Source organism: Ictalurus furcatus, chromosome 27 (genome assembly GCF_023375685.1).
Source record: "Ictalurus furcatus strain D&B chromosome 27, Billie_1.0, whole genome shotgun sequence".
Taxonomy (NCBI): domain Eukaryota; kingdom Metazoa; phylum Chordata; class Actinopteri; order Siluriformes; family Ictaluridae; genus Ictalurus; species Ictalurus furcatus.
The window spans coordinates 1,187,501-1,213,174 of NC_071281.1; the positions used below are offsets into that span (position 1 = coordinate 1,187,501).

At 41.3% G+C, this 25,674-nt stretch overlaps 1 protein-coding gene across 1 annotated transcript in view; it reads left to right on the forward strand.

Annotated features, from left to right (window-relative positions):
- The window catches only part of cdkl5 (cyclin-dependent kinase-like 5), a 46,111-nt gene that overhangs the window by 1,366 nt on the left and 19,071 nt on the right, over window positions 1-25,674 (forward strand). The window contains exons 2-8 of the mRNA XM_053617083.1: window positions 3,566-3,836; window positions 5,192-5,226; window positions 18,991-19,036; window positions 20,689-20,825; window positions 22,866-22,986; window positions 23,167-23,226; window positions 24,468-24,558. Of these exons, the coding sequence (XP_053473058.1) occupies window positions 3,773-3,836; window positions 5,192-5,226; window positions 18,991-19,036; window positions 20,689-20,825; window positions 22,866-22,986; window positions 23,167-23,226; window positions 24,468-24,558 (554 nt within the window). The 5' untranslated portion in view covers window positions 3,566-3,772. The remainder of the gene's footprint in view (window positions 1-3,565; window positions 3,837-5,191; window positions 5,227-18,990; window positions 19,037-20,688; window positions 20,826-22,865; window positions 22,987-23,166; window positions 23,227-24,467; window positions 24,559-25,674) is intronic.

The window sequence follows — 25,674 nt, forward strand, 5'->3', positions numbered from 1 at the left end:
CCTGAAGATTACGCCCTTATGCCCTAGTCTCACCCTTGCTTGTGGATAATCTCACCTGCATACTGTAGATTTCTGCTGTAATCATAAAGACTTTCCTGTGCTCATCCCAGGACTCTCATTCACAACCTGCTCATACTGAACATCCTTTCCACACACCACTATCTATTATAATCCTACTATCTAGTGTCACTCAATGTTGTACACAATGTTCCCAGAATCCACTCTGATCCCGACCACGATAAAGTGCTTACTGAAGATGGCTTACAAAAAAACGGTTGTAATGGCACCCGCACAAATCACCCAACTGTAGCCAAAACTATGTTCCTTTTAACTTTTAACTAATATTGTTTGTTTGCTAATATATGCTATGAGTGCTTGATATTTCAGTGCCCTCCACTAATATGGGCACCCTCATGGATATCCATCCATCCATCCATCCATCCATCTTCTATACTGCTTATCCTTCCTCATGGATATCAAACAATTGAAAACATAACACAGGTTTATAAAAAAATATATCTTTGTTAAATATAGGTGTGCAACAATTATTGGCACCCTTTTAGTCAATACTTTGTGCTAGCTTCCTTTGCCAAGATAACAGCTCTGAGAGTTCTCCTACAACGCCTGATGAGGTTGGAGAATACATGGCGAGGGATCTGAGAGCGTTCCTCCATACAGAACCTCTCCAGATCCTTCACATTTGGAGGTCCACGCTGGTGGACTCTCCTCTTCAGTTCACCCCACAGGTTTTCTATGGGGTTCAGGTCAGGGGACTGGGAGGGTCATGGCAGGACCTTGATTTTGTGGTCAGTAAACCATTTTTGTGTTGATTTTAATGTATGTTTTGGATCATAAACCGGCGCTTCACAGTCAATGCAGATGACGTAGCCCTGTGTTGTTTCTGGGGTTTTTTCTGATGTTTTTGCTCCCATTTTGTATTGTGAAAAGAAAAAGCAAGTACAGATCACGTGTCACCTGCCATGACCGGTTTTCTTAGTATTTTTTGTATTTTGTTTTTAAACCCTAGCTCACCCGACCTGCGGGATAACCCCTATAACTGCCTGCTACTAAACAGGACACGAATGACTTGAATAAGAAATAAAGTTCTGTATAATTGTCTGATACATCAGTGTGAGTTGAACAGTCAAGGTTGTTTAAGCCTAGTTTGGATATAAATTGTCACTGTTTGAGTTGATACACCATCAAAAATTTGAAAATGCAAGTAACTGTAATCAGTGACCAGTGAGCAGAAGAAATATCAATTCAGATGAGACATGCAGCGTACGACCTGGGGTTATTTCTACCGGTCATTTCATACAAGGTTAAATATGCCAGTCCGCGTATTTAATATACGCGCAGTCATTTTGCAATCGTGGGTAGGAAAGACACACGAGGGGTTTAAATACACAGATTAATCAAGGGGTAAATGGGAACAGGTGTGCACGATAAGTGCGGGAAACAACCAATAATCATACAGGGATGAAGACAGGACAAAAACTAAACAAAAACTAAAACATAAACACATGTGGTAATGTAAACAATGATATGACAGCGCTGCATCTGCACGCTACAGGGGAATCCCTGATAAACCACCCCAACCTCCCGCCACCAAGGTCCTGACGCAGCCACTGTCCATGTAATGGACAGTTCCCAGAGGAGCCGAGAAGCAGACATGATACTGGGGCAGGCTCACTGAGGTTGTGAGGAGGAAACAAGGCTTGGGAGGCCTCGCTGTTAGCCTTAGGTGTGAGCTGGTCTTCTCAACCTCTGGCACGAACAGGATTTGGGAGGCCTTCTCGTCTGCCTCGGATAGGAGTATGACTTGGGAGGCCGTGCCGTCGGCCTCACGCAGGAACAGGACTTTGGAGGCCTCATTGTTGGCCTCAAACTCTCAAAGGTCTCATTTACCGTCAAACATCACTTGTGAAAACGATTTTGTGCGACTGTAATTTCTCCAATTCAAGTAGTTTTCCGCCAAAAAAAAAAATACACAAGTTGCATCGCAAATTTTGAAAAAAGACGCAGCAAAATCGAGCATTTTTGGCCGTAATGATTACGAAGAAAACAGCGAAATCCTGTACAGACTGATAATGTGTTGTGCTTTCCCGACGTGTGCACATGGAACGGGTATGGAAAATATTCCATAAATTTAATGTGTAGAAGTACTGTTGTAGCTGTCTACTTGTGTGAGTACGTTCCCTTTTAATGGTCATGATGTCATTGGTCTGTGTAATTTCCTGTTTTGGCTCCTCCTCTTCCCTTTCGCATTATGGTTGAATGGGAGAGGTAGGTTTTATTTTGAGTTCTCAGTAATCTTGTTTCATATTTATTTAAATCATCATTTATATACTTATGTACTCATTTTAATTTGTGTGTATGATGTTATTTTGTTTACCTGTGTGATTATTTTTGTTGTTGTACCTTTCTTTTTGAGTAATTTTTTTGTATCCTGCTCCAACATGTGACCATCGCGTATCGTGTTTACGTTATAGAGCACCGTTTAAGGGCGATTCACTCAGGGAGACTGCTTGTTTGTGTTGTCAGAATAAATGAAGAGTCGACCCAGTTGCCGTCCGCCTATTTTTTTTTAATAAAACACAACGCAGACTACAACCAGTTACACACACAGCCCATTGAGATGTATTCAGATGGGACTGAAATCCCAGAGATACTCCAGTAATAATCACACTGTCCCACCGTCATTATTTCATTATTTTTCACGGCTATGGTTTGTTAAAATGATACAAATCCATTCACACGAGAGCCCAAGAGGCAGAACGATCCAGTATAAAGTAAATACAAGAGATGGATCCTTTAAGTCATCACTTTATTGTAAGTATTTGGATTTTGGACATTTATGTATAGTTTTAAATATCTATTTCGTATATTTTGTCTCGATGTCCGATATTGTCAGGACCGACTTCACACCCTGATTTACTGATCAAACTTACGCTGCAGGATCTATCCCCTGGAGGGTTTAGTTCCACCCTGAATTTAACACACGTGGTTCATGTTAATCACCTTTTAGTAGGACTTTAATGTTAAGATTGGAAGTAAACTCATCCTGTGGCGTATGGTGACATGATATCATTCCTTATCGATCCTGATGTTTCGATGGTCTGGTTTCTTTAAATGTTTGCAGCAAAGGTGTGTGTGGGTTCACATGGGTACACAGTTGTCCTGGATGGATGGATGGACGGATGGATGGGGAGCGTCCAGCGTACACTTCCCTGCATATGTTGCTACAGTAGAAACAATAACGTTTTCAATAAACCTGCGATTCTCCTCGAAGCCGAAACGTTCGTCAGAGCCGCTCTTATAGAAGAAGAATCAACACCTTCTGACCAATCAGAATTGAGAATTTTATACCGCTGTGGTCTAAATAACATTATTAAGCCTTGATAATTCCCAAAAGGATGTTAAAACCAGTTTAACGCGCTCCACTTTAGGATGTTAATCTAAGTATCTCTGCTAACAAACAAAATACCTCAGTTCCATCTAACAAGTCTTTTTTCTCTCTCTCTTCTTTGGTGTGTGTGTGTGTGTGTGTGTGTGTGTTATATAGTGTGTTTTGTGCGTGTTTGTTTCAGTGAGCTTGTGTTAGGAATATGGGATCAATATCGGGCCTCAAAGGGAACAGCATTTTGGCTCCGATGACCCGTTCAAGTGCTGCGTGGTGCTGTGTGTCCTGACCACCCTCTTGCTGCGGACACACACACACACACACACACACACACACCCGCACTCATCTCTTCCCCTGCCTTTTGACTTCATGAAGATTCGCCTCATTGGTGATGTGATGAATAAATTTGAGGTCCTTGGGATTGTAGGAGAAGGTGAGTGCACGGATTCTTAGCGTTCGCTTTACGGCACCGATTTCCAAGTAACGGCCACTAATTTGCACGTGCGGTGTGATGAATTTGCAGTTAGCGGTCGCGTTGCAGGTCATTTCCGAAGAAAAATGGAAACGATGCCACGTGCAAAATAAGGGAACAAACAAAGACGCTTCGACACACTGTTCAAAATACAAATTGTGATGGTGAATGTAAAGAAAACAGTCGCTTGGAATGCTTTTGCAGTGAATATCGAATATGAAACCAGGTACCAGGGTTCAAGAAACTTGATAATATTGTTAGCATTGCTAATAATGCTGTTATTTTGTCTTTAAATTGCATAATCCTAATGGGTGTAAGCTAATTTAATACTTGCCCATCAGCTTGTTAATTTGCACACAGAATTCCTGAAGTGACTTGTAGTCTGTCGGAAATGATTGCTTACATTGTCTCTATGCCTCTAGAAGGAAGTTATGCAGTAGACATTATTATTACCGAGCAACGTTAGCTCTGTGTAGATGTTGTCAGGTTTCAGTATCGACCATTAAACCCCACCTGCACCATCAAACATGTTTCTAGTGAAATATTCGTTGGTTAGCGCTGCATTTATTTTGACACAACAGAAACTCGACTCGGCTAGTTAGCGATCTACGAGGCGGTGAGCACTGTAGCGTCGATGGTGGTGTTAGCATGAAAGTCGAAGCTTTGGAGGTCGATCTTTGGAGGCTTAAAAAAAACCCCGGCTCGGAATTTCATCGGACACTGACGACGATAATAAAGATGATACATATTCCTACGCAAGTTGTCGAGGGTGGATTTGCCTTCCAGCAGCAAACTGTCCGGAAGGTTTGCACAACCTGAGAAACGCAGCACTTCGTCAGACAACCTGAATCATATGTTGTCGTCAGAGGAGACCTACCATCAAAAGTGGAAAATATAACGTACATCCCAAAGCCCTTAAAATATAAAAGTGCATCCTATGATGCTTTGCAGCTAGTGGTCTTGTGAAGAACATCATGCATTCTTCTAAGTACCTGGATATTTGATCTCAAAACCTGCTTGCCTCTGCCAGGAGGTTAGGACTTGGCCATAGACAGAGATGTTTTTCATTCACAGATTAAACCTGAAGCAAAATTCTACGCATTCAGTAAGAATCACGACATCTATTTTGTTTTTTTTTTAAATTTTGTTTTTTTTTTTAGGATTTGCCATTACGGGCCTTCATTACGGGAACGTGTTAAATCTTTTCCTCAAACCTGTAGCACATCGTCCCACAAGTGACTAAGGTGTATTACATCCAGATGCCAGCCAAGCTGTTTAATTTTAATGACTTATTTTTTTCCCCCTCTTATTTATAGGAGCCTATGGGGTGGTTCTAAAATGCAGGCACAAGGTAAGACATATTTTCATTATATAAACAACCAAAAGCAGTTTATGTGGATAAGGAAAAGGGGGGGGTTCTCTGGAATGCTGAGGTAGATGACTACTATGACTTGTTCAGTTTCCTGGATTAACCCCTTAAAATCCCCAAAGCTGTCCATGGATCCAGACAAGCATTCCTTTTCCTGTCATCACTAGACTGTAGTTACTGAATAATTCATAACTGCAACTGAATATCATGCTTCGGGATAAATAACAGAATAACAGGGGTTAACGTGGTGCAAATCGGATTTTTGTCTAAATGTGACACATACTTGATTTGATGTAACCTGAGCATCCCATCAGATCTATTCAAATGAGATTTGAGCTTGTGTGGTCCTGGATCCGATTCATATCCACGTTGAAGGCTTGTGCTGCTAGATTAAAGCTTGTGATACAGTATATTAAGATGTGATCTGCACATCGAAGAATGGTTTAGACATCCAGAACAATTGGCCTAAAAAATATGGAAATGAAAAAGCGAGCATTTCTATCATCTCAGGTTTAAGGAGCGTACGGAAGATTTTGAATCACCGATGAGTCGACTCGTTTGACTCACTGGCAAGTTAACTTCGTTGTGGCGCTGGATTGTGCTGTGCGTCAACATCTAACATTGTAGCATCGCTGTTCTTGCGTAGAGCGTGTGCTAACCGGTATGTATTCACCATTTTGATGAGGCCTGGTGGGATTTGTTAGCCCTGCTGGGTTTTCCCTCATCTAGCCAGTTGTGTGGCTAACCACCAAGCCTGTGTTTGCCAATAAACAAGAAAGTGCTTCGTTGTAACCATGCTTCGTTGGTCAAGCTTTCATCTTTCAGTATGTAGGCTATTGTATACCTATTTGGGCAGACTATATTTCTAATCAATTTTGTTAGTTATTACAACATTTACAGCTTCTGCTGCTTCCACTTTCTCGTATATATCCCCAAGCCATTGGGGATCTGAGAGAGAACACTGGGTTTGGATAATTGGCCAGTTAGTTTTTTCACCATTCTGTCCACTGACGATATTGAATACATCTGGTCCTATACTCACTGAGCCTTCATTAGTCCCCTTCTCCTTCAAAAATACAACTGGAAGTTAATTGCAGGTAATTGCACATCAATCCGGGTTAACGTGCTACCCTGGATACTGAGTTTGCACCCTTGACATAACATCCGTGTGTCTTTGGCTAGCATTTTGCCTGTGTGCTGTGCTGTTCTCTCTGCTTTTCGTAGCTAGTACTATCGGGCTTTAATCTGAAGATCAAACAGATGTAACAGATCTTCTTTTTTTTTCATTAAGGACATTTTCCAAATGTATGTTCACCAACTATCTGCTTAGCAGCTTGTGGCCATAGTGAGCGCTACAAGAATCCTGTCGTATGCAGCTGGGGATAGCTTCCTTTTATTGTAGTTTTACCTTGGTAGATGTGATTTTTTTTTTTTAAATACGTTTTGAGCATTATAGAATGCAGTAACTGTTGGGGTTTGAGTCTGTTTTTCCTTGCTAGAGTTACTGCCCTGCCTCTAGAGAGTCACTCGCCTTCTTTGCATTCTTTATCTTTTGAATGGTTTGCTATGCCGCAGCTTTTAATAAAGGCCCACCAGTTTTCTGGCTGGACAACTAAACCAGGATATTGGCCAACTCTAGGTTTATTGACTCCACTCTGTGTGATTTGTATGAATCAAACCTATGGAATTACATTTAAACAACTGAGCAGTTGAGGGTTAAGGGCCTTGCCCAAGGACCCAGCAGTCCTTGTGTAAACTTGGTAGTTGAACTCAGATGGGATTTGAACTCACAACCTTCTGAGTCCAACATCTTAACCAGTGATGGTTAAGGGGGGGCGCTCTGACCTGCTATCAGAGGTTCCATGTTTTAACATCTACAGGGTGCCTGTCTGCCTTGCACTACCTTTAGGCGGGTGGGGAGGGGGGGCATCCTTGATAGGGATAGGTCTGATAACGGGGCACTAAAACATTGTTTATTAGACCAGTGGTGGGTTATCAGCTAGCTACTGGATCAAAATATTAAAGACTGAAACTTGACTTTGTCTTAGTAAAAGTGGTCCAAGATTCCTGTTGGAAGCACTGCCCATTCAGAGAGAGAAAATCAGAACAGATGTGTCCCTTACAGGCGTGTGGGGGTGGGGGGTGGGGGGTTCTTATAATACAGGTTCTTATCACAGAGGCTTAATGGTGATTGTTCTACCTCAAAGGTGTACCACAGCACAGTGGATGGCATCTGTCTAGGGACTCTTTCTCCCTTTCTAAAGGGGCCTGACCCTGGGAACCCAGTGTGGGAGTTCTCTTTGCTGGAATCCAATAAAGACTTTCCATATAAGCTTATGTGGGATGCATAGCGTGACATGCAGGTCCGAGAGGAGCATGTACTCCTCATAGGTCTTATTTAAAAGTGTGCCATTCCAGGATGGCTGTGCTGATGCTACCTAAATGCCACTATGCGCTTTCTCTAGTTTAAAAGCTAACATTGTCCCTCCTATTGGTGTGAATGTGGGGGACATTTCTGAGCACCTTTCTGGACAGTTAGGAGTTGTTGCCATACAGTATATATAGGTGTTTCTCACAGCTCCTGGCAGTTAGGAGGGGTGAAATAGAAGGTTAGATAGATACTTAACTGCGGTTCATTGTTATTAGGAACCTGTGTGAATTCTGTGAGGAGGAAATGATTGGTGTATGATGGTAGTATTTATTGAAAATTCCACATGATAAGTCATACGCACACACACATAATGTGGTGTCCAGGTGTTTCACACTGCCTCTGGCGGTTATCTGGGGATTATAGGACCACAGTTACATACATAACTAGTGATCAGGTTACCGGAGGACCATTTGACATCAGCTGGTCTCTATCTTTTGTTCTAATCATGCATCTTAGCTTCCAGGAGGTATAGAATACTGTAGTTTGTAACCGCAAACCCTAGAAAAGCCCAGCTTTTGAAGACTTTGGGGACTAAGAGAGGACTTGCATATTCGCATACTGTATATTAACTGTGGGGTGGTGGCATAGTGGGTAGTGTTGCCACGTCACAGCTCCAGTGTTCCTGGTTCGATCCCGAGTTATGGTTTCTGTGGAGTTTCTGTGCTTGTTCTCCACCAATGAGGAAGTGCTGAGGCATTGCCAAAAGCTCCACTGCTATGTATACTAACAAAGAACATGATTTGTAGGAGGCTTGAGCAAAAGCCTGTTGTTGCAATGCTGCAAAACTGGCCTGCAAGTTCTCACAATTCTTGGTTGGTGTTTTAAATGAGTCACTAGCTGCCATGTGTCATCCCAGCTCAGTTAGCTGTTTCTAAATGGTCTTTCCTTTATTTCTCATTGGAATTGCAAAGGTTCTTCCCAGAACGGCTGCTTCCATTGTTCAGTCTTCAGGACAAATCATGCACGTTTTTTCCATTAAAGATAGAAACCCTTCGATTTCAAGCATCACATGCTACCGGCTAGTTCATTTCTACAAAGGGAAAGTGTTCTTTCTGGGATTCAGTTTATAGATGTATTTAATATTTAAGGCCTTGTTGAAACAGAGTAGATTCAGGCCTGGTTTTGAAGGTTTTTAGAAATTCAGAATGACTAGCCCTTCAAGTAGAGCTCCACTGTTTGTATATTAATGTATATAATGTGCTTCACAGGCTCTTCCAAAGCAGGCCATTCTCTAGAAGCCTCTGGTTATTTTATTATTATTTTTAATTGTTTTTATTGAATCAAAGACTACACAAAGAATATTGGGTGAGCGAATGTGTGTGTGTGTGTGTGTGTGTGTGTGTGTGTGTGCGTGCATTAGCATTAAGTAGGTCACCTTGAGTGGGAATGTTGGCTGTGCTGAGACATGTTGCGATGGCGAAGCTCAAGAGAATAATACTGAGCTGTGCAGTGCAGAGCTATCGATGCTGGTGTTTAAGATTGAGAGACGTATCATTATTTGTAGGCTTCCGCGGTACGATATCGTCAACATCGCAATATATTAATGTTGATAAGTGGGATGAGAACGTAATGATAACTATGTATGCGCAGTGTTATGTTATGTTCATATTTTTACGATAGAGCAAAGAAGATTGAAGGTTACAGTATGATAGTTATGGTCTTTAATGGCTCGGAAGGTTAAAGATAATCGTTGGATAAAATGTGAAGAAGAAAAAAAACCTATCTAATAGCAATGTAATAGTCACATCAAGGCCATCTCGGCACATTAACCTTTCGTCTGTTTATATTGATAAATTCAGTATCAGTTTACCATTCTGATGTGAAATGCTGATGATTATGAAATACAGATTTCAAAAAGTCATCATTTTTCTTGGTGAAGAATCTCGCAGCAAGAAACCATACTGCAAGTTGGATGACAGATGATTGCTCATTGAGTATTCCTCACGTCAATCTAACGCAGTACCCTGCGGTTTCGAGTAAATCAACCGTGTAACGTAACTGTCAAAGCGACGGATTTGATCTTGAGCCTTAGCTGCTCGAATACGCGTATATGAAAGCAGGGCCGCTCTATTAATAGGAGCGTTGCTGCTCATTTAGTGAAGAGTAATATTTGCGTCAATGTTATTTCAGCAGCTCGGTTCTAAAAGGCGACATTTGTCCCTGTTTCCACCCTTTAAAAAAAAGCTTGGTAGTTAAGCACTAGTCTAGATACAGCGCCCTCCGCTACTATTGGAGCACCCGGGGTAAATATGAGCCAAGAAGGCTGTGAAAAATTGTCTTTATTTTTTTTTTTTTTTAACTTTTGATCTTTTGCTGAAAAAAAAAATTCACACAGATATTCTGCTCTCGTTGATTTCAAACAATTGCAAACACAACACAGTTTTATCCAAAAAAAAATAAAAAATCCCTCATAAACCCGTATGTTATTCACAATAGAACATAGAAAACATATCAAATGTTTAAACTGAGGAAAGGTACCGTTTTAAGGAAAAAGAAAAAAAAAAAAAGGTCATTTTGAATTTGATGGCCGCAACACGTCTCAGAAAAGTTGTGACGAGGCAACAAAAGGCTGGGAAAGTAAGTGTTAGTAAAAAGAAACGGCCGGAGTGTCATGATTTGGAGACGGGGACATTGTGCTGCCGTATCGGTTTGGTTGGCTGATTGGATAACTGCGTAAACGAGCAGGTGAACAGGTCAGGTGTCCCTTTTAGAGTGGAACGTTGAGCGTATTAGTTGATGCGCACCAAACATGGGGATGTCAAGCCCCCCTCTAGCCAGTGGCTCCATTCTTTAAAAGCAGCTTCCTTGGTGAATACCTGTTATTAACCACATAGTAGTTCCTCTCAGTAGGAGATTTCTGGAATAAAATCCACATGGATGAGTTTGAATAGGCCCACAGTGGTGCTGGACAAGAATAGACTTGATGCCTGACTCCAAAAGCATCAGCAACACAAGACAAGGACGGATCGGGGTGTATTCTAGTTCGGCTCCCTCCTTTGGCCACTCGGTAGTGAGGTTAACGGGGCAGCCACTGCGCTCAAGGTCTGGGTGAACTGATGGTAGAAATTGGCAACACCGAAGCATCTCTACACCTCCTTAATATTTTCTTTCACCGCTATGCTGATGATACCCGATTATATTTGCCAGTTAGGTCAAATGGCGTCAGTCCTTTTGGGTCCTTTTTTAAAATGTCTTGAGGACATTTAATGTTGGATGGCTAACAATCGTCTGCAGTTAAATGAACGCAAAACTCGTTATTTTGGGCTGCCCTACTGTTTCTTCTGCTCTTGAGGCCCAGTTAGGTCCTCTCTCTATTGACAAATATGTCAAAAATCTTTGCGTTATTTTTGACCCAAACTTGCATTTTGATAAACAAATCAGTCCTGTTGTTAAGGGAAGCTTATTTCATCCAAGATCTGTAGCAAAGTTTAATCAGTTTCTTTGTAGAATAGACCTAGAAACCGTGATTCATGCTCTTGTTACATCACGGTTGGACTGCTGTAATTCTTTGTATGTTGGCCTTCCTCAATCTGCTTTATCTCATCTGTAGCTTGTGCAGAACGCAGCAGCTCGGGACCAAAAAGAGGGATAATAGTTCCCCAATTCTGGCATCTCTTCACTGGCTTCATGTCAAGTTTAGAATTGATTTTAAAAGTCTAATTTATGTATACATCCCCGCCTTGTGCCCGACGCTCCCTGGGATAGGCTCCAGGTTCCCCGTGACCCTGAAGGAAGGATAAGTGGTATAGGAGATGGATGGATTTATGTATACAAAGCTCTTTCTGGTCCTGCTCCAGAATAAATAATTGACCTTGTTGACCTTTACTCTCCTCCTAGAGCCTTGAGATCACGTAATCAACTTCTTTTAAAGGATTACTTGTGTTGCAACCAATGCCACGGGGAACAACACACGGTCTGTAAGAAATGCTGGAGGTGAAAAGAGGATGGTTTCTTCAACAGGATAATGATCCTAAACACACCTCAAAATCCACAATGGACGACCTCAAGAGGCGCAAGCTGAAGGTTTTGGCCCTCACGGTCCCCTGACCTAATCATCATCGGAAATTTGCGGATAGACCTCAAAAGAGCAGTGCATGCAAGACTGCCCAAGAATCGCACAAAACTAGAAGCCTTTCGCAAGGCATTATGGGTGAAAATCCCCCAAACAAGAATCGGAAGACTCTTAGCTGACTACAGAAAGCATTTCCAAGCTGTGATACTTGCCAAAAGGGGTTACTAAGTATTGACCATGCAGCTTTTGCTTCAGGTCCTTTTCCTTTTTTGCTATTTTGAAACGGTAAAAGATGGAAATATAAAAGAAATCTTGCTTAAAATATTAAAGAAATGTGTCATTTTTAACGTCATACCGTTTGGAAAACTGGTCATTTTTTACTTGCATAGCTATTCACAGTTACAGAAATTTTGACCAGGGCCGCCCAAACTTTTGCATGCCACCGTATGCCACAAATGCCGTCCATTAAACGTAGCTTGTATTGAGCCAGGAATATTCTTTAAAGGGAGCCTAGAAATAGAAGTGTAACATTAAAAAGTTCTATCCAATTGAAATTTTATTACCTATTATATTGTGCCCGTCATCTTTCATTACGACAACAGCAGTATGGACGAAAGTCCCAGTCCCAAGCATTCACACGTCCGCAGTAGAAATCGATGACGAGGGGACTTGAAGCAGTCCTCCAGTGGAAGCGAAGAGAAAGGCTAGCAAATTCAACCAAGACGAGAAGAAAAGTTTGTTGTGGGTGATAATGATAGTTGTTTCTTAATATAGTCCTTCTTCCAAATTTGGAGAAGTTCGACCGTTTCCTCATCTGTCTATAACATCCCTCTTCCAGCAGAAGCCGCCATGATGAATAGCGCAATTTGGACAGAAGCCTGTATGAGAATTCGTGAATGGAAAATTTAGGCGAGACCAGAGCTATTTGTGTTCCCGATGCACGTTTTTTAGCAAACCGTACCGTTAGCTGAAAGTGTACTCAGACCACCTCCCAAGAAGTTCTCAGTTCCGTTCGCTTTACGTTACAGCATTTGGCAGACGCCCCTTATCCAGACCGACTTACAATTATCTCATGTATACATCTGAGCAGTTGAGGGTTAAGGGCCTTGCTTTTTGAAGGGCCCTTTTTGCCCTGATTTGAACTCATAACCTTCCGATCAGAAATCCGACGTCTTAACCGCTAGCGCTTCCCTTTAAAAGGGTCTGAGACCAAGTGTGAAAACACTTATAGTAACTGGCCTCAGCTAGTGCTCATAATGCCCACCTATGGTGATAAACCCTGATCACCTAGATCTAGCTAGGTAAAAAGAAAAACATATTAGGTTTTCTTATTTTTTTGAAGCCCTTCTTAATCTAACTCCATTTCCTCTCTTGTCCAAGGTGTTTGGATTTAAGGCCAAAGTATCACAATACATAAAAGAGACAGCTTTCATCTATAATTAGTGTAGCACCGTAACCCTTCATCTTCCTTCTATGAACAGAATGATGTAACCTAGCTTAAGAGCCACTTCTACATATTGTTCAAGTGTTTCAGAAACGGATAAAGGGTCTATTCTGTTTTTAGGTGGAGAGAAGCACCTGGCTGTAAATTGTATAGCTCCAGTAATGCAACAGAGAGCGTTTGAGGGATATTTATGCTAAATGCCTCTGACAGGGATGTAGTTGATACTGTATTCCTGTCGAGGTGCTCACTTCATAGCCTCTTTCTGTTCTTTGTCCACATTGTCCCATTGGGAAACATCTTGAAGCTTGACCGATGTGCTGGCTGATTTCCTATATTTGATGAGAATCAGACTAGCGCACAAAGCGTCTCTTGCAATGCTTTATCTAGTCGCAGCAGAATGTCACAGTCGCGGTCAGATACAAGTACAGAGTTCCTTTATGTACAGTGAGAGCAACACAAATCACACCACAAGACAAAACACAAGACAAACCACAGTAACAAGAGACAGACCAGGGCCAGAACACTACAGACCCAGAAAAGCAAGACCTTGCACCTACTGCACTGGGAACCAGGGCATACAGAAGCAGGGTTGGACATAATATTAATGGCTGCATATTAAATACACCTGAATACACCTTCCTAAAAGAATTTGGATTAAATTGGAATCAAAAGTATTAAAGGTTGAAAACAAAGCAAAATATCAAAAGGTTAAACAAGAAAGACAAATTTTCACGGCCTTCTTTGCTCATATTTCCCAAAGGGTGCCAATATTAGTGGAGGGCGCTGTAGGATATGCATATATTGTATTCCATAAGGCTTTGCATCAGTAGCATTAACTTGACACCAAAACCAACGGGGCGCCAATGGACATTAATACAATTCTAGTTACTTTCAAAATAAACACCTGAACTATTAGAAGCAACGTTTTTGAACTGTCTAGTTGGATATTGCAAATTTACATTTGAAAGCTCTCCGCTGCCGTAATTACGATCACACCTTTAATTTGGAAAAACTTAAATGTTAACCTCTACTCTTTCAGCTGCATTCTATACACTTGACCATTTTCCTGCTAATAAAACTGTATAACGTTACTCTACACTACAGTACGATGTAGATTCAATCTGTTTAGATATTAGCGTACCCTCTACTTACAGTGGGGAAGCATTAGAGGCAATAATGCAACAGGTTGGGAAAATATATATAGTTTTTGCCTTGGCTAATCAAGCACTCAATTCGGCATGCAAATGGTAAATCAGAGGTTCCCAAACTTTTCCAGGGCAAGGCCGCCCAGATGGCATTAACATTTGACCGAGGCCCCCCTTTTGCAAGATGTCTTTAAAACACATTAAAAATAGAGACTTCTGAATAGATCCCCCTTTTTTATTAATAATTACATCTTGCATCTTTACATTACATTACATTAGGAATTGTGTGTGTGTGTGTGTGTGGTTGTCTGAGAGTGAGAAAGAGAAAACATACTAGTGGGAGGGATGGGCACACCAAATTGTTGAGGCCCCCCTGGCGCCTCCTGGCGGCCACCAAGGGGGCCGCGGCCCCCACTTTGAAAACCACTGTGGTAAATGGTCTGGTAAATGGCAAATCCACTTCTCCCATAACTTCAAATGTGACCAAATGTATACCCTACAGTAGTATAAACATGACGTGGTTAAAGACCATAAAATAAATGCATAGGAACTAGTTTAACACCAGATTGTTCTATTAAATTTTAAAAAACATCACTGACCCAAACCGTACAGTCACCCTGAGCTCAGTGAGCACGACAGACTTCACCTTGGTCTTGGATAAATGATTATGAAAGGCCATTTGTTCAGCTGACCTACCGCGTTGCAGCTCCTGACCACCAGGAATCTGAAACTTAAGCCAAAGTGAACTGATTTGCTCTCTCGCTCTCTCTCTCTCTCTCTCTCTCTCTCTCAGCTTGTTAGGCAGAACGGTGCTGAGCGCCATCATATTTGCAATTCGACATGAAACCAAGCGCTCTTTGATGGCCCTGAAACATAGCCATTCATAAATTAAGTGATGTTTTTCATCCCAGCAGCACGGAACACACAGGTTACGCCAGCCCCGGTCACTGAATCACAGCTTTGACATTTGAAAATGACATGCGCCAGCTGGATGGAGATTGAATGCAGTATTTTCTTCTGAAACTTTTGTGGGAGTTTGTTGTTTTTTATTAGAAGTGTTGATATCAGCAGGGACAGGCCGTTTTGGAAGAGCTTGAAGTGACTTCTCCATTAAGGACTATCTGCTTTCACCTTCTGCTGCCTTGCATAGACAAGCAGCATCTCAAATTTCAAGACCTCCCAAACCCTCGCAAGAGGTGCACAAGCTGAGGAGACCGAAAACAAGCGTGTAAATGTTTAATCCTATCACCTACTCATACTAGACAGTCTGGAAATGTTCGACTCCAATAAGTATGAGTGAAGGAGGTGATGCGAATCTTTTTGCGAAGCTGGGGTTAAGGTGTATATTTGCATGTAGCGTAATGCTAAACGGAAACAGTAGACTTCAGGTTGGTCATGTTGGAGCAGTGTTACGCCACACAGTGACACGGTTTCACGGTTAGGCACGGTGTACGATCGTATAGTTACAACACTGCTGACTTTTCAAAATTAAGAGTCCAGCCTCCGAAAATGTAGGTACAGTGTTGGTAATCACAATCATACTTCAGTAACCTTCACTCCTAGCTTGTTTGTAATGCAGTCAAGTATCAAACGCATAGAGAAGAAAATGACATGGCTGACCAGGACTAAAACAAACCTAGTCAGTCTGCACGCTTCATGGGGTGCGTTTACTTATTACGCTACTTCTGTTCCGAAAACACACTTCGGAGAGTAAATACTAAAACTGTGTCCCAAATGGCGTACTATACACTTACACTATGCACTGTATACTCTACCATCTAGTGTGTGGATTTTAGAAAGGTAATATCATCTCAAATGGAACACTAGCGGTTTTTTTTACTAACCAGAAGTATAAACCGCTTCCTAGTCGACGGCGCATGACGTCATACGCACATAATGTGATGCCGCTAGCTTTAGCCTCAGAGTCACCGACAATGACTTTCTTCAGTTTACTGTTTATCAACGTTACCTTTTATAAAAAGTAATGCATAAATACTAGGGATGCACAGATGTATATCAGATAAAGGCAATTTTTCCCGCTATGGGCCATCGGTCGGTAGTTTAAAAACATCCGCTAATCAGGGCTGATTATATCCTGCTAATCAAAAGAGGGCGGGAAAACACATGCATGTGGTGCTGTGTGTAAAGACGATGTCTCTTGTGTGGAATGAGGACAAACCTGCAGTGTGTGATCTCTGTAATCTCTGCACTGATAATATTTTACACCGGACGCTGCAGCAGTGAAGCTGCTATTATTCATTTAAAAGAAGGCATAAAAGGCAGAACTATCGGTATTGGTATCGGCCGATATCACTCTGGACAATCACTTATCGGTATCGGGCGATATAGAAATATAGTACCGATGCAGCTCTAATAAATACTATTATATAACATAAACTTATATATATATATATATATATATATATATATATATATTAGTTTATATTATATACAAGTATTTATGCATTATTTTTTTTATGGATGCACAAAAAGCACAGAATTAAACTACAGTCCTAAAGAAATAATATATATTCTGGTGTGTGTGTGTGTGTGTGTGTGTGTGTGTGTTGGGTTCTTTTCAGTTCTTTTATAATTGGACAAACACTTGTGTAAAGTTTTAGTCTGAAGTTTATATTTGTAACACTCCGTTTGTGGATTTTATTTTAAATAAACAAAAAAAAGGGTACTGAAAGTTTGCCCCGCCCATCCGATTAATCGATTAACCGAACAAATAATCAGCCAACTAATCGATTATGAAAATAATCATTAGTTGCAGCCATAATTAATACAGACTAAGGAAAATATTAGGCTTTTTAACACAAGGCTAAACATTGCAAGTAAACGTATTATTTGCGTCTATCTAGTGTCTTTTCTCTTGTCGGTTGTCAGTCTTTGGTCGTTTCTCTTGATATGTTTAACAGCATTGGCCGCAAAAGGTTACGTTCCTAAAGTAAAATGATAGACGAGCCTACAGTTAATCCTTTGCACCACATATTACAAAATGAAGCTATGAGTGTTTTCTCATACTGACAGTGTGGTGTGAATGGTCGATTAGAAAAGGTGCTCGATCCATTCAGCATATCTGTTTATAAAGAACAGGACAGCTCTTTTAAACACAATGAGAAAACCAGCACACTAATTTTAACTTCAGACAGTAGCGAGGGCCTTCGACTAACCTCCCGTGTAGATTTACAGTAACGAGAATCCTCCTCCCCAGGCGACTGGCTCTGAATCGTTTCAGTTTGGGTATCCCTGCTGGGATGATTTTTGAAGCAAGGATGACAAGGAATTCCTCTGAGTAGGAAGGACGTCCCGAAAACCTCAAAGTGACTGTTCGGTAAAGATGAAGCGTGGAATCCGTCGCTCCATGGAGTGTGCGAACCTGACGATCGTGAGAAGAGACTATTAGAGGATGCGACGTTCCGGAAAAAGAACCCTCCTTCTCTTTAAAACAAACAAATAAACAAACAAACAAAAATACTGTTATGTTTTTTTCCTGTCTACATCATCTTAATCGCTGTTATTTGCTCACACATGGCTTGAAGTATGAAACAACGGCACCACCAGTGGTTGTAAGAAAAACTACACTTGTATGAAGTAGTGGCTAGGGCTGATTTCTTCCTAACCCAGACTATAGACTCAGACAGCCTGAAACAAGCCTAGATTTAGCATCCACTTGGGGCTAATTTATGTTATATTCATCCACAGTGATCAAGAAGGTGCATGTGAAATACAATAGCAGGCGTAATAAACACAAAGCTTTTCTTGATCATTCATTTTTCCCTCTTTTTTTTCCACTAGAATAGTGTGATCAATGTACAAATGGACAAAACGGACAAACTAGAACAGTTTTGTGTTTTTTGGCATACACGAAAGAGCCGGCTAACAGCAAGCGCAGCTTTTCTCTTTACCATGCTTGCTACTCGGGGGCAAAAAAAACAACAACAGCATATTTGGCCTGTCGCGATAACTACTCTCGTTGGACGTCTCAGAACTAATTGCGATAAATGATATTGTTGTCATTTTAAGATCATTTTATGCCACTGATAAAATTCTAATCATGATTTTCGCTACTCTCTACTCTACAAATATATTTTTTTTGTCCAATATAGACTTTTAAAAATGATCGAGGTCACGTCCTGCGCGAAAAGATTATATCGTTTACAAATAATTCGACCCTCTATGAGGCCTAACATCCATTAAACGAGACGTGGTAAACGGAGCGCTATTAGTGACGCCATTGTACGGCGCCGCACGCGAAGGCGAACGAGCACTAGGAGCAGTAACAGGGATACCAGTCTCTTGACGGTTCTCCCTGGTGATTATAAGACTATAATAAGATTATAATTAGTAATACATTAATTAATAACTGCTATTTTGATCTGCAGACTAAGGCTTAGGTTATTCCTCGATACACACCTTGCTATTTTGAAGCCCAATCTTAATTATTAGGATGTTTTATGAGAAGAGGCTTCTCTGACAGCTCAATCGAATTTCATCCAAAGGCGTGCGGCATAAAAGAAAAGATCCTTATTATCCAGTTTGGCTAATAACCGAGGAGAAAGGTGGTTTACAATATGGTATGAATGACAATCTTAGTTTCCGGAGGTCATTTTAAGTGTGTAATTAAGATTAACCTGAATGTAGTGAAACCTGAAGTCAGAATCTGCATTAACTGGGCTGTGTTTAATTGTTTTTGTTGTTGTTGTTGTAGGAGACGAAAGAGCTTGTGGCCATAAAGAAGTTTAAGGACAGTGAAGGTAAAGCATGACTGACTGCATGGTCCTGTTGCATGTGAAATGTGAACTACGCATCCCTTATTTATTTCTCTCACGACTGCAGAGGTTTTATTCAAGCTGTTCTGATCATTATCGTTAGCGCAATAATTTGTCATTTGTACTTAATGGTAATAAGTTGTCTTACATTTATAATAATATTACAGAATTCTCCAAATACAATCGCCTGGTGAAAATGATGGAATCATTGATGTTTCATGAATCCAGAATGTTCATTAACGTTAAAGAGAACTGTTTTGTGTCATAGCTGTGAATTGTTTATTTGTTACGAAGCAAAAAAAAAGAAAAAAAAGAAAGAAAGCCGGGCGAACGTCCTCTAAGCGCGGTGATGCCGTCATTGTTGCCAGGGGTTGTATATAAACTTGTACAAATGACAAAAAAAAAATCAATGATAACTTAGCTCATATAGTGTTTCAGGTTTTTTTCTTTTAAGTAATTTTGCCTACATTTTAAGAGCCCTTGTACGATAAAGTTCACCATGCCATGTGACTGCAGAAAGGTCATGTGACATGCCATTTTTTGTTATGTCAAGGCTAAAAGACTCCTTTTTTCCAGTTACATAAGGAAATAGTCGTTTTATAATATTGCCTATGAAAAAATTGCTGAAAAATGCATCGTTGCCGTACGGCAACATCATGCAGTAAAGGGTAAAAGTACTTCATTCCAGCATTTCAGTCAGCTTGTAGTGCTACAAAACTCTTAGCTAGGTTACATTACATAACACATCCCTAACTACAGACATTTATCAGGCAATCTGTGATTCCATGAGAAAATGTCAGTGACCAATGGGCTTCTAGAGTCATTTACAGTATGTGGATTTGACTCCAAAGCTTTAGGGTCGTTTCCCAGCATGCTCAGTGTTAACTGTGATCAGGAGGACGACTTGATGACTTGACACAAAGTGTATATTATATACACGTACTGTCCACTTTACTGGGAACACCTGTAAAACTGCTCGTCCGTGCAATTATTCAAGCAGCCAGTGATGTGGCAGAATAATGCATAAAAGGTATTCATATAGATAGAGGGCAAGAGCTTCGGTTAATGTTGACATCAAACATCAGACGAACCATCACTGTGGCATGGATGCTGGTGCCAGATGGGCTGGTTTGAGTATTTCAGACACTGCTGATCTCCTGGGATTTTCAGGAGTGCGCAACAGTCTAGAATTTACGAAATGGTGCGAAAAAACAATAATTCCGCAGGCCGAAAAAACACCTTGTTGATACGAGAGGTTAAAGACGAACGGTCAGACTGGTTCATGCTGTCAGGAAGGTTACGGGAACTCAAATAAGCACTCTTTAGAGTTGTGGTGAGCAGCAAAGCATCTCAGAGATGTTTTACCAATCTTCAGCCGTGCAGTTTTGGTGAGCACGAGAACCCAGAACGACGTTTTAGTCCGTTCCGATGTTCGATGCGTATATAATATGTGAAGCTCTTGCTCTGTATCTGCATGACGTTGCGTCACATTGTGATGCTGCCACACGATCTGGATAACTGCGTGAATGAGCAGAGGTTCGGGTGTTCCTGTCGAAGCGGTCGGTGAATGCACATGTGCGGGTTAAGAAAATGAAAATGCTGCAGCAGAAGCTCTGTCTGTTTCTCTGTTTCGACAGAGAATGAAGAGGTGAAGGAGACGACCCTGCGGGAGCTGAAGATGCTCCGCACGCTGAAGCAGGAGAACATCGTGGAGCTGAAGGAGGCGTTCCGGCGCAGAGGGAAACTCTACCTGGTGTTTGAATACGTGGAGAAGGTCAGGCCAAAGCTCTCAGTTTACTTTGTGATTGTCTAAGGTTATGTGTGTGTGTGTGTGTGTGTGTGTGTCATTTGTTTGAGGTGTTTACGGATCCGAAATAAACTCATGTTTAAGAGTACATCCTCCTGTCAGGAAGCAAACACGTGGTTCCAGAGCATTTTGCTACACTAATTGTTATTAGAGGTTTGAACTCTAAAACATCAAACATCCAGCCACTGCCTTCAGCGTGTCCCTGCGTATGAGCGAGAGAGATACGGGTTTTTTTCCCCCCTGTCTTATTTAAATGTGTGAAAACCATGGGCATGTTTTATCGGCTCTGGTGGGAGGAAAACAGTAACTCGGATGAATCTGGCTGGTTCTGTGATGATATAATCTGTTCGGGAACGCATCTGCTTTCTGTGTTGACACCCATGTTCATTTTCACCTCTTGGAATGAACTGAAGATTGCTCGTGCATCTTTGCACTTTTGCGGTAATACGAATCCCCTATTAACACATTAGGGCTCCTATGGTACGCCTTCAGTGCTTGGACCCCGATAGTGAAAAAAACAAAACGCTCCAGACGGGATCGAGTCTCCTGAAGACGTCCCGAAAAACGTGAAGGAACTGCTTTACTTCTGACTGTTGCAAAGCGCTGACACTGGAGACTCCTTCCAAAAAATGTTAAATGTGAATCTGAAAACTCCATGCACACGGGGCGGAGACGGGAATCGAACCCCCAACCCTGGAGGCGCGACGCAAATGTGCAAACCACTGAAGTGAATTGAGCTGTTACTATAGAAACGATAAGACATACGCACGAGCGCGTTCGCATAAACCCGCGATTCGGCTTGCAGCTGGCACAAATGTCCGAGCTGCCGTTATAGAAGATTAATCCGTGCCTTCTGACCAATCAGAATCAAGAATTTAACCATGCTGTAGTATAAGTTTGGATATTTTGGCAGATCCTCCAAATGAGCAGATCCTCCAAATGATCAGATTTTCCAAATGATCAGATCTCCCAAATGATCAGATTTTCCAAATGATCAGATTTTCCAAATGATCAGATCTCCGAAATGATCAGATTTTCCAAATGATCAGATCTCCCAAATGATCAGATTTTCCAAATGATCAGTTCTCCGAAATGATCAGATTTTCCAAATGATCAGATCTCCCAAATGATCAGATTTTCCAAATGATCAGATCTCCTAAATGATCAGATTTTCCAAATGATCAGATTTTCCAAATGATCAGATCTCCCAATTGATCAGATTTTCCAAATGATCAGATCTCCGAAATGATCAGATTTTCCAAATGATCAGATCTCCCAAATGATCAGATTTTCCAAATGATCAGATCTCCCAAATGATCAGATCTCCCAAATGATCAGATTTTCCAAATGATCAGATTTTCCAAATGATCAGATCTCCCAAATGATCAGATCTCCCAAATGATCAGATCTTCCAAATGATCAGATCTCCCAAATGATCAGATTTTCCAAATGATCAGATCTCCCAAATGATCAGATGTTCTTACAATATTTTGGCCTGTGGTTTACTGTATTTTGCACTCGATGCAGTAACGACCGTTACATGCTCTGACGATACGACGATGACGATAGTAAACATTTCGGGAAATTCCAAAATGGTGTGGCGTGATCGGGTCGAGTGGGCGGAGCTTAAAGCCTTCAAAGTTTCGGATAACGTTGTGTTTGCGAGTTGATCCAAACGGTGAAATGAACATTTTTCTGTAAAGTTTTTATGTTTCCCCCCCCATTGCTATAGAGAAGTCATGTTGTATATTAAAAATATATATTTACTTGACAGAAATATTTGCTTGTCTTAACCTGGGTTAGTGTTGCTTGAGGTACACGAGGTTTCTGGCCGCAGCGACGACTTCCTTACAAAGAAATCCATAAATGTACCTCATGTTGCGTCTCTGCTTTGAAGTGCGTTGATATTTGAAGCTATAATAAGCCGATGAAAACGTGTTTCCAGTCGCCACTGTGTTAGTGCAGTTCTCAGTCCCCATTTAATCATTTTGTTGTATAACACTGCAGAACATGCTGGAGCTTCTGGAGGAAATGCCCAACGGCGCGCCACCCGATAAAGTCCGCAACTACATCTATCAGCTGATTAAAGCGATCCACTGGTGCCATAAGAACGAGATTGTACACAGAGGTAAAAGCAGCCTGAAGGCTTTGGAAGCTGTAATGCTGATTCGGTTACTGTATATATTGTACGTATTGCCGTTTCCTCATTTAGTATTCGTTCAGTGTACGGTAATTTGATTCCTGGATTGAAAATGCTTTCTTAAATGCCTACGTTATCCGGGTAACGTGTTTCTGTGCTTCTTCTCAGACATCAAGCCTGAAAATCTCCTCATCAGCTCCAATGACATCCTGAAGCTGTGTGACTTTGGTACGTCGGCTTCTCTGTGTGTAAGGTTAATCCGTCTCAGTCGATAACTCTACACACCACCGGACCTGATCATGAACACCATCACTCGCACACGTATCTTCTTTCATTGTACGTGTACCGCAGCCCGACCCCACGAATACACAAATGAAGTGATATCATTTGATATTTCGACGCCTACAACGCTCAGAGAAGCGCGCGTACCGTGTGCGGTCGTTCTAACCGAGACCGTAACGCTTCACCTGCTGGAAGACAAACACAATTGCCCGGAAAGTGAAAAGTCACGCTTTTATATGATTAGGCAGCTCAGCGAGCGCCGTAGAGAATGCACATGAGTCACAGCAGACTTCTTTTGAACGCTTTTATTTTTAGCCCCGCTAGATTAATCGAGTGCGGAGATTCTACAGTCGTGCTCGCGTCACCCGTCTCTTTTTTGTCATAACAGTCTAATTATATGTTTATTTATATCGTGCCTTTGCAAACGTCCGGTCGCTTCACAATATCTACCGGTAAGTACGCACTAAACAACCGACGTACTAAAGACTCTTCTGAGAAAGCTGGGAACATGGATACGGTAAACACCACCATATTTTTTTTTTTTCAAACACAAAATACAATGTTAGCTAGCAAAAATTCTTCAAAACATTTTCATCTTCGATTATGTTATATTAAAATATATATATATATAATGGCTTCACTGACTTCAGTCGTGATTACAGGAATCCTCGTTGTTATTTTCAGAATCGAAGATATCATTTTGAGGAGGTGAAACGCTGGCTGTATTTCGTGTTATTTAAATTGCTGAAGCAAATTTAATACCTGCACTTCGGTCCTATTCATGTGCTGTTCCCAGTTTCTTTCCCCCCTTGTATTCTGTATTCTTGAGTAGATATGCCTTAAACTGCATATTACTTTCTCTCATGTGAAAGACACGGTCCTGCGTATATATATATATATACAAATATACAAATATCAGGTGTTAGTCAATAAGAAACGACTTGAAACCGTGTGCATGTGTTACCATCTGGAGTCCGGTGTCAGCGAAGCGTGACGCAAACGCCGTGCGATGCAGTTCATAAACTGCACAGTGTGTTCTTGTATAATATAGATCAGCCGAGTACATTTTGATGTTATTTTTTTAAATTAACGCACCCCAACCCCCCCCTCCCCCCTCCCTCCTTCCTCCCACCTTCCTCCCACCTTCCTCCCCCGGCCCCTTTTTTTTTTCGTGTCCCCACCTCCAGGCTTTGCCCGGAATCTTTCCGAAGGCAACGACGCCAACTACACAGAGTACGTGGCCACCAGGTGGTACCGATCTCCCGAGCTTCTTCTCGGGTGAGTGCTGTGCGACAGTGGCTTCTGGTGGATGTGTGACGTGTTTTTTTTTTTTTTTTTCTCATTAATTAATTATTATTATTTTTAAAGATGATTCATCTCTGTAGTAGGATAGGATTACCAACGTAGAAGAATAAAAAAAAAAAAACAGTGTACATGGATAGACTTTATGTGGTTTTATGTGGAACAAAATTTAAAGCTCATTCTAGAAGTTTAGAGGTTTTTGGTGATTATTGTTGTTTAGATTTATTTGTGCGCGCACGAGGAGATAGCGACGAGAGAGAGAGAGAGAGAGAGAGAGAGAGAGAGAGGGAATGCCACAAACATTTTTTTTCCCCAAAAGTCTCGCCATTTAAATTCCGCCTACTCGAATGTTCTCACCCTCCCTCTCTTCGCATCTCAGAGCAGAGCTGTGTCTTTCAGTCTGCTGTCTCAAGTCTTCTCTCTCTCTCTCTCTCTCTCTCTCTCTCTCTCTCTCTCTCGCTTTTTTCTCATCCTTCGTCCCTCCCTCGTTCTTTGGCTCTTTCATGTGGTTGCCGTTTCATTTTCTAATACAGTATAGTAGTTATTGATAAACCAGTAAATCGGTCAAAGTGACTTGCCGTATTCCTCACAGCTCTAAAAATCACTGCAGCGCTTCTTATATATTTCCCGATACCGACGCACTAATTTGTCTTTAAATATGCCCACGAACGATAATTTTCCGCTAATACGCCCGGCTCGCGCCGGCACACCTGGTTCCGCTCATTAAGCACTTGATAATTATCTGATTATTTATTTAGGAGGGTGTTTTAAGAGCACGTAAATCACAGAATGCGGAGCAGAGAGACCCCCAGGACTGAAACTAAGAAGCAGTGGCGCTGGAAAGACTAGCTTCATATAAAGATCTCTGAATAATACAAAATATTCTTGACTACGGAGTAGCAACTAGTAGGAGTTTAGACTTCTTGACTAAAGAATGATATCTTAAAAAATGAAAGCTCTGAAGTTCTTACGTATAGGCAAATTCAACTAATATGTCTCCTAGTTAGATTTGCTTTAAACAAACTGAAGATTATTACGCCTGTTTGTAGATATCTGACTCATTTCAAGCTTGTCTTGGTAGCAGATAATTAT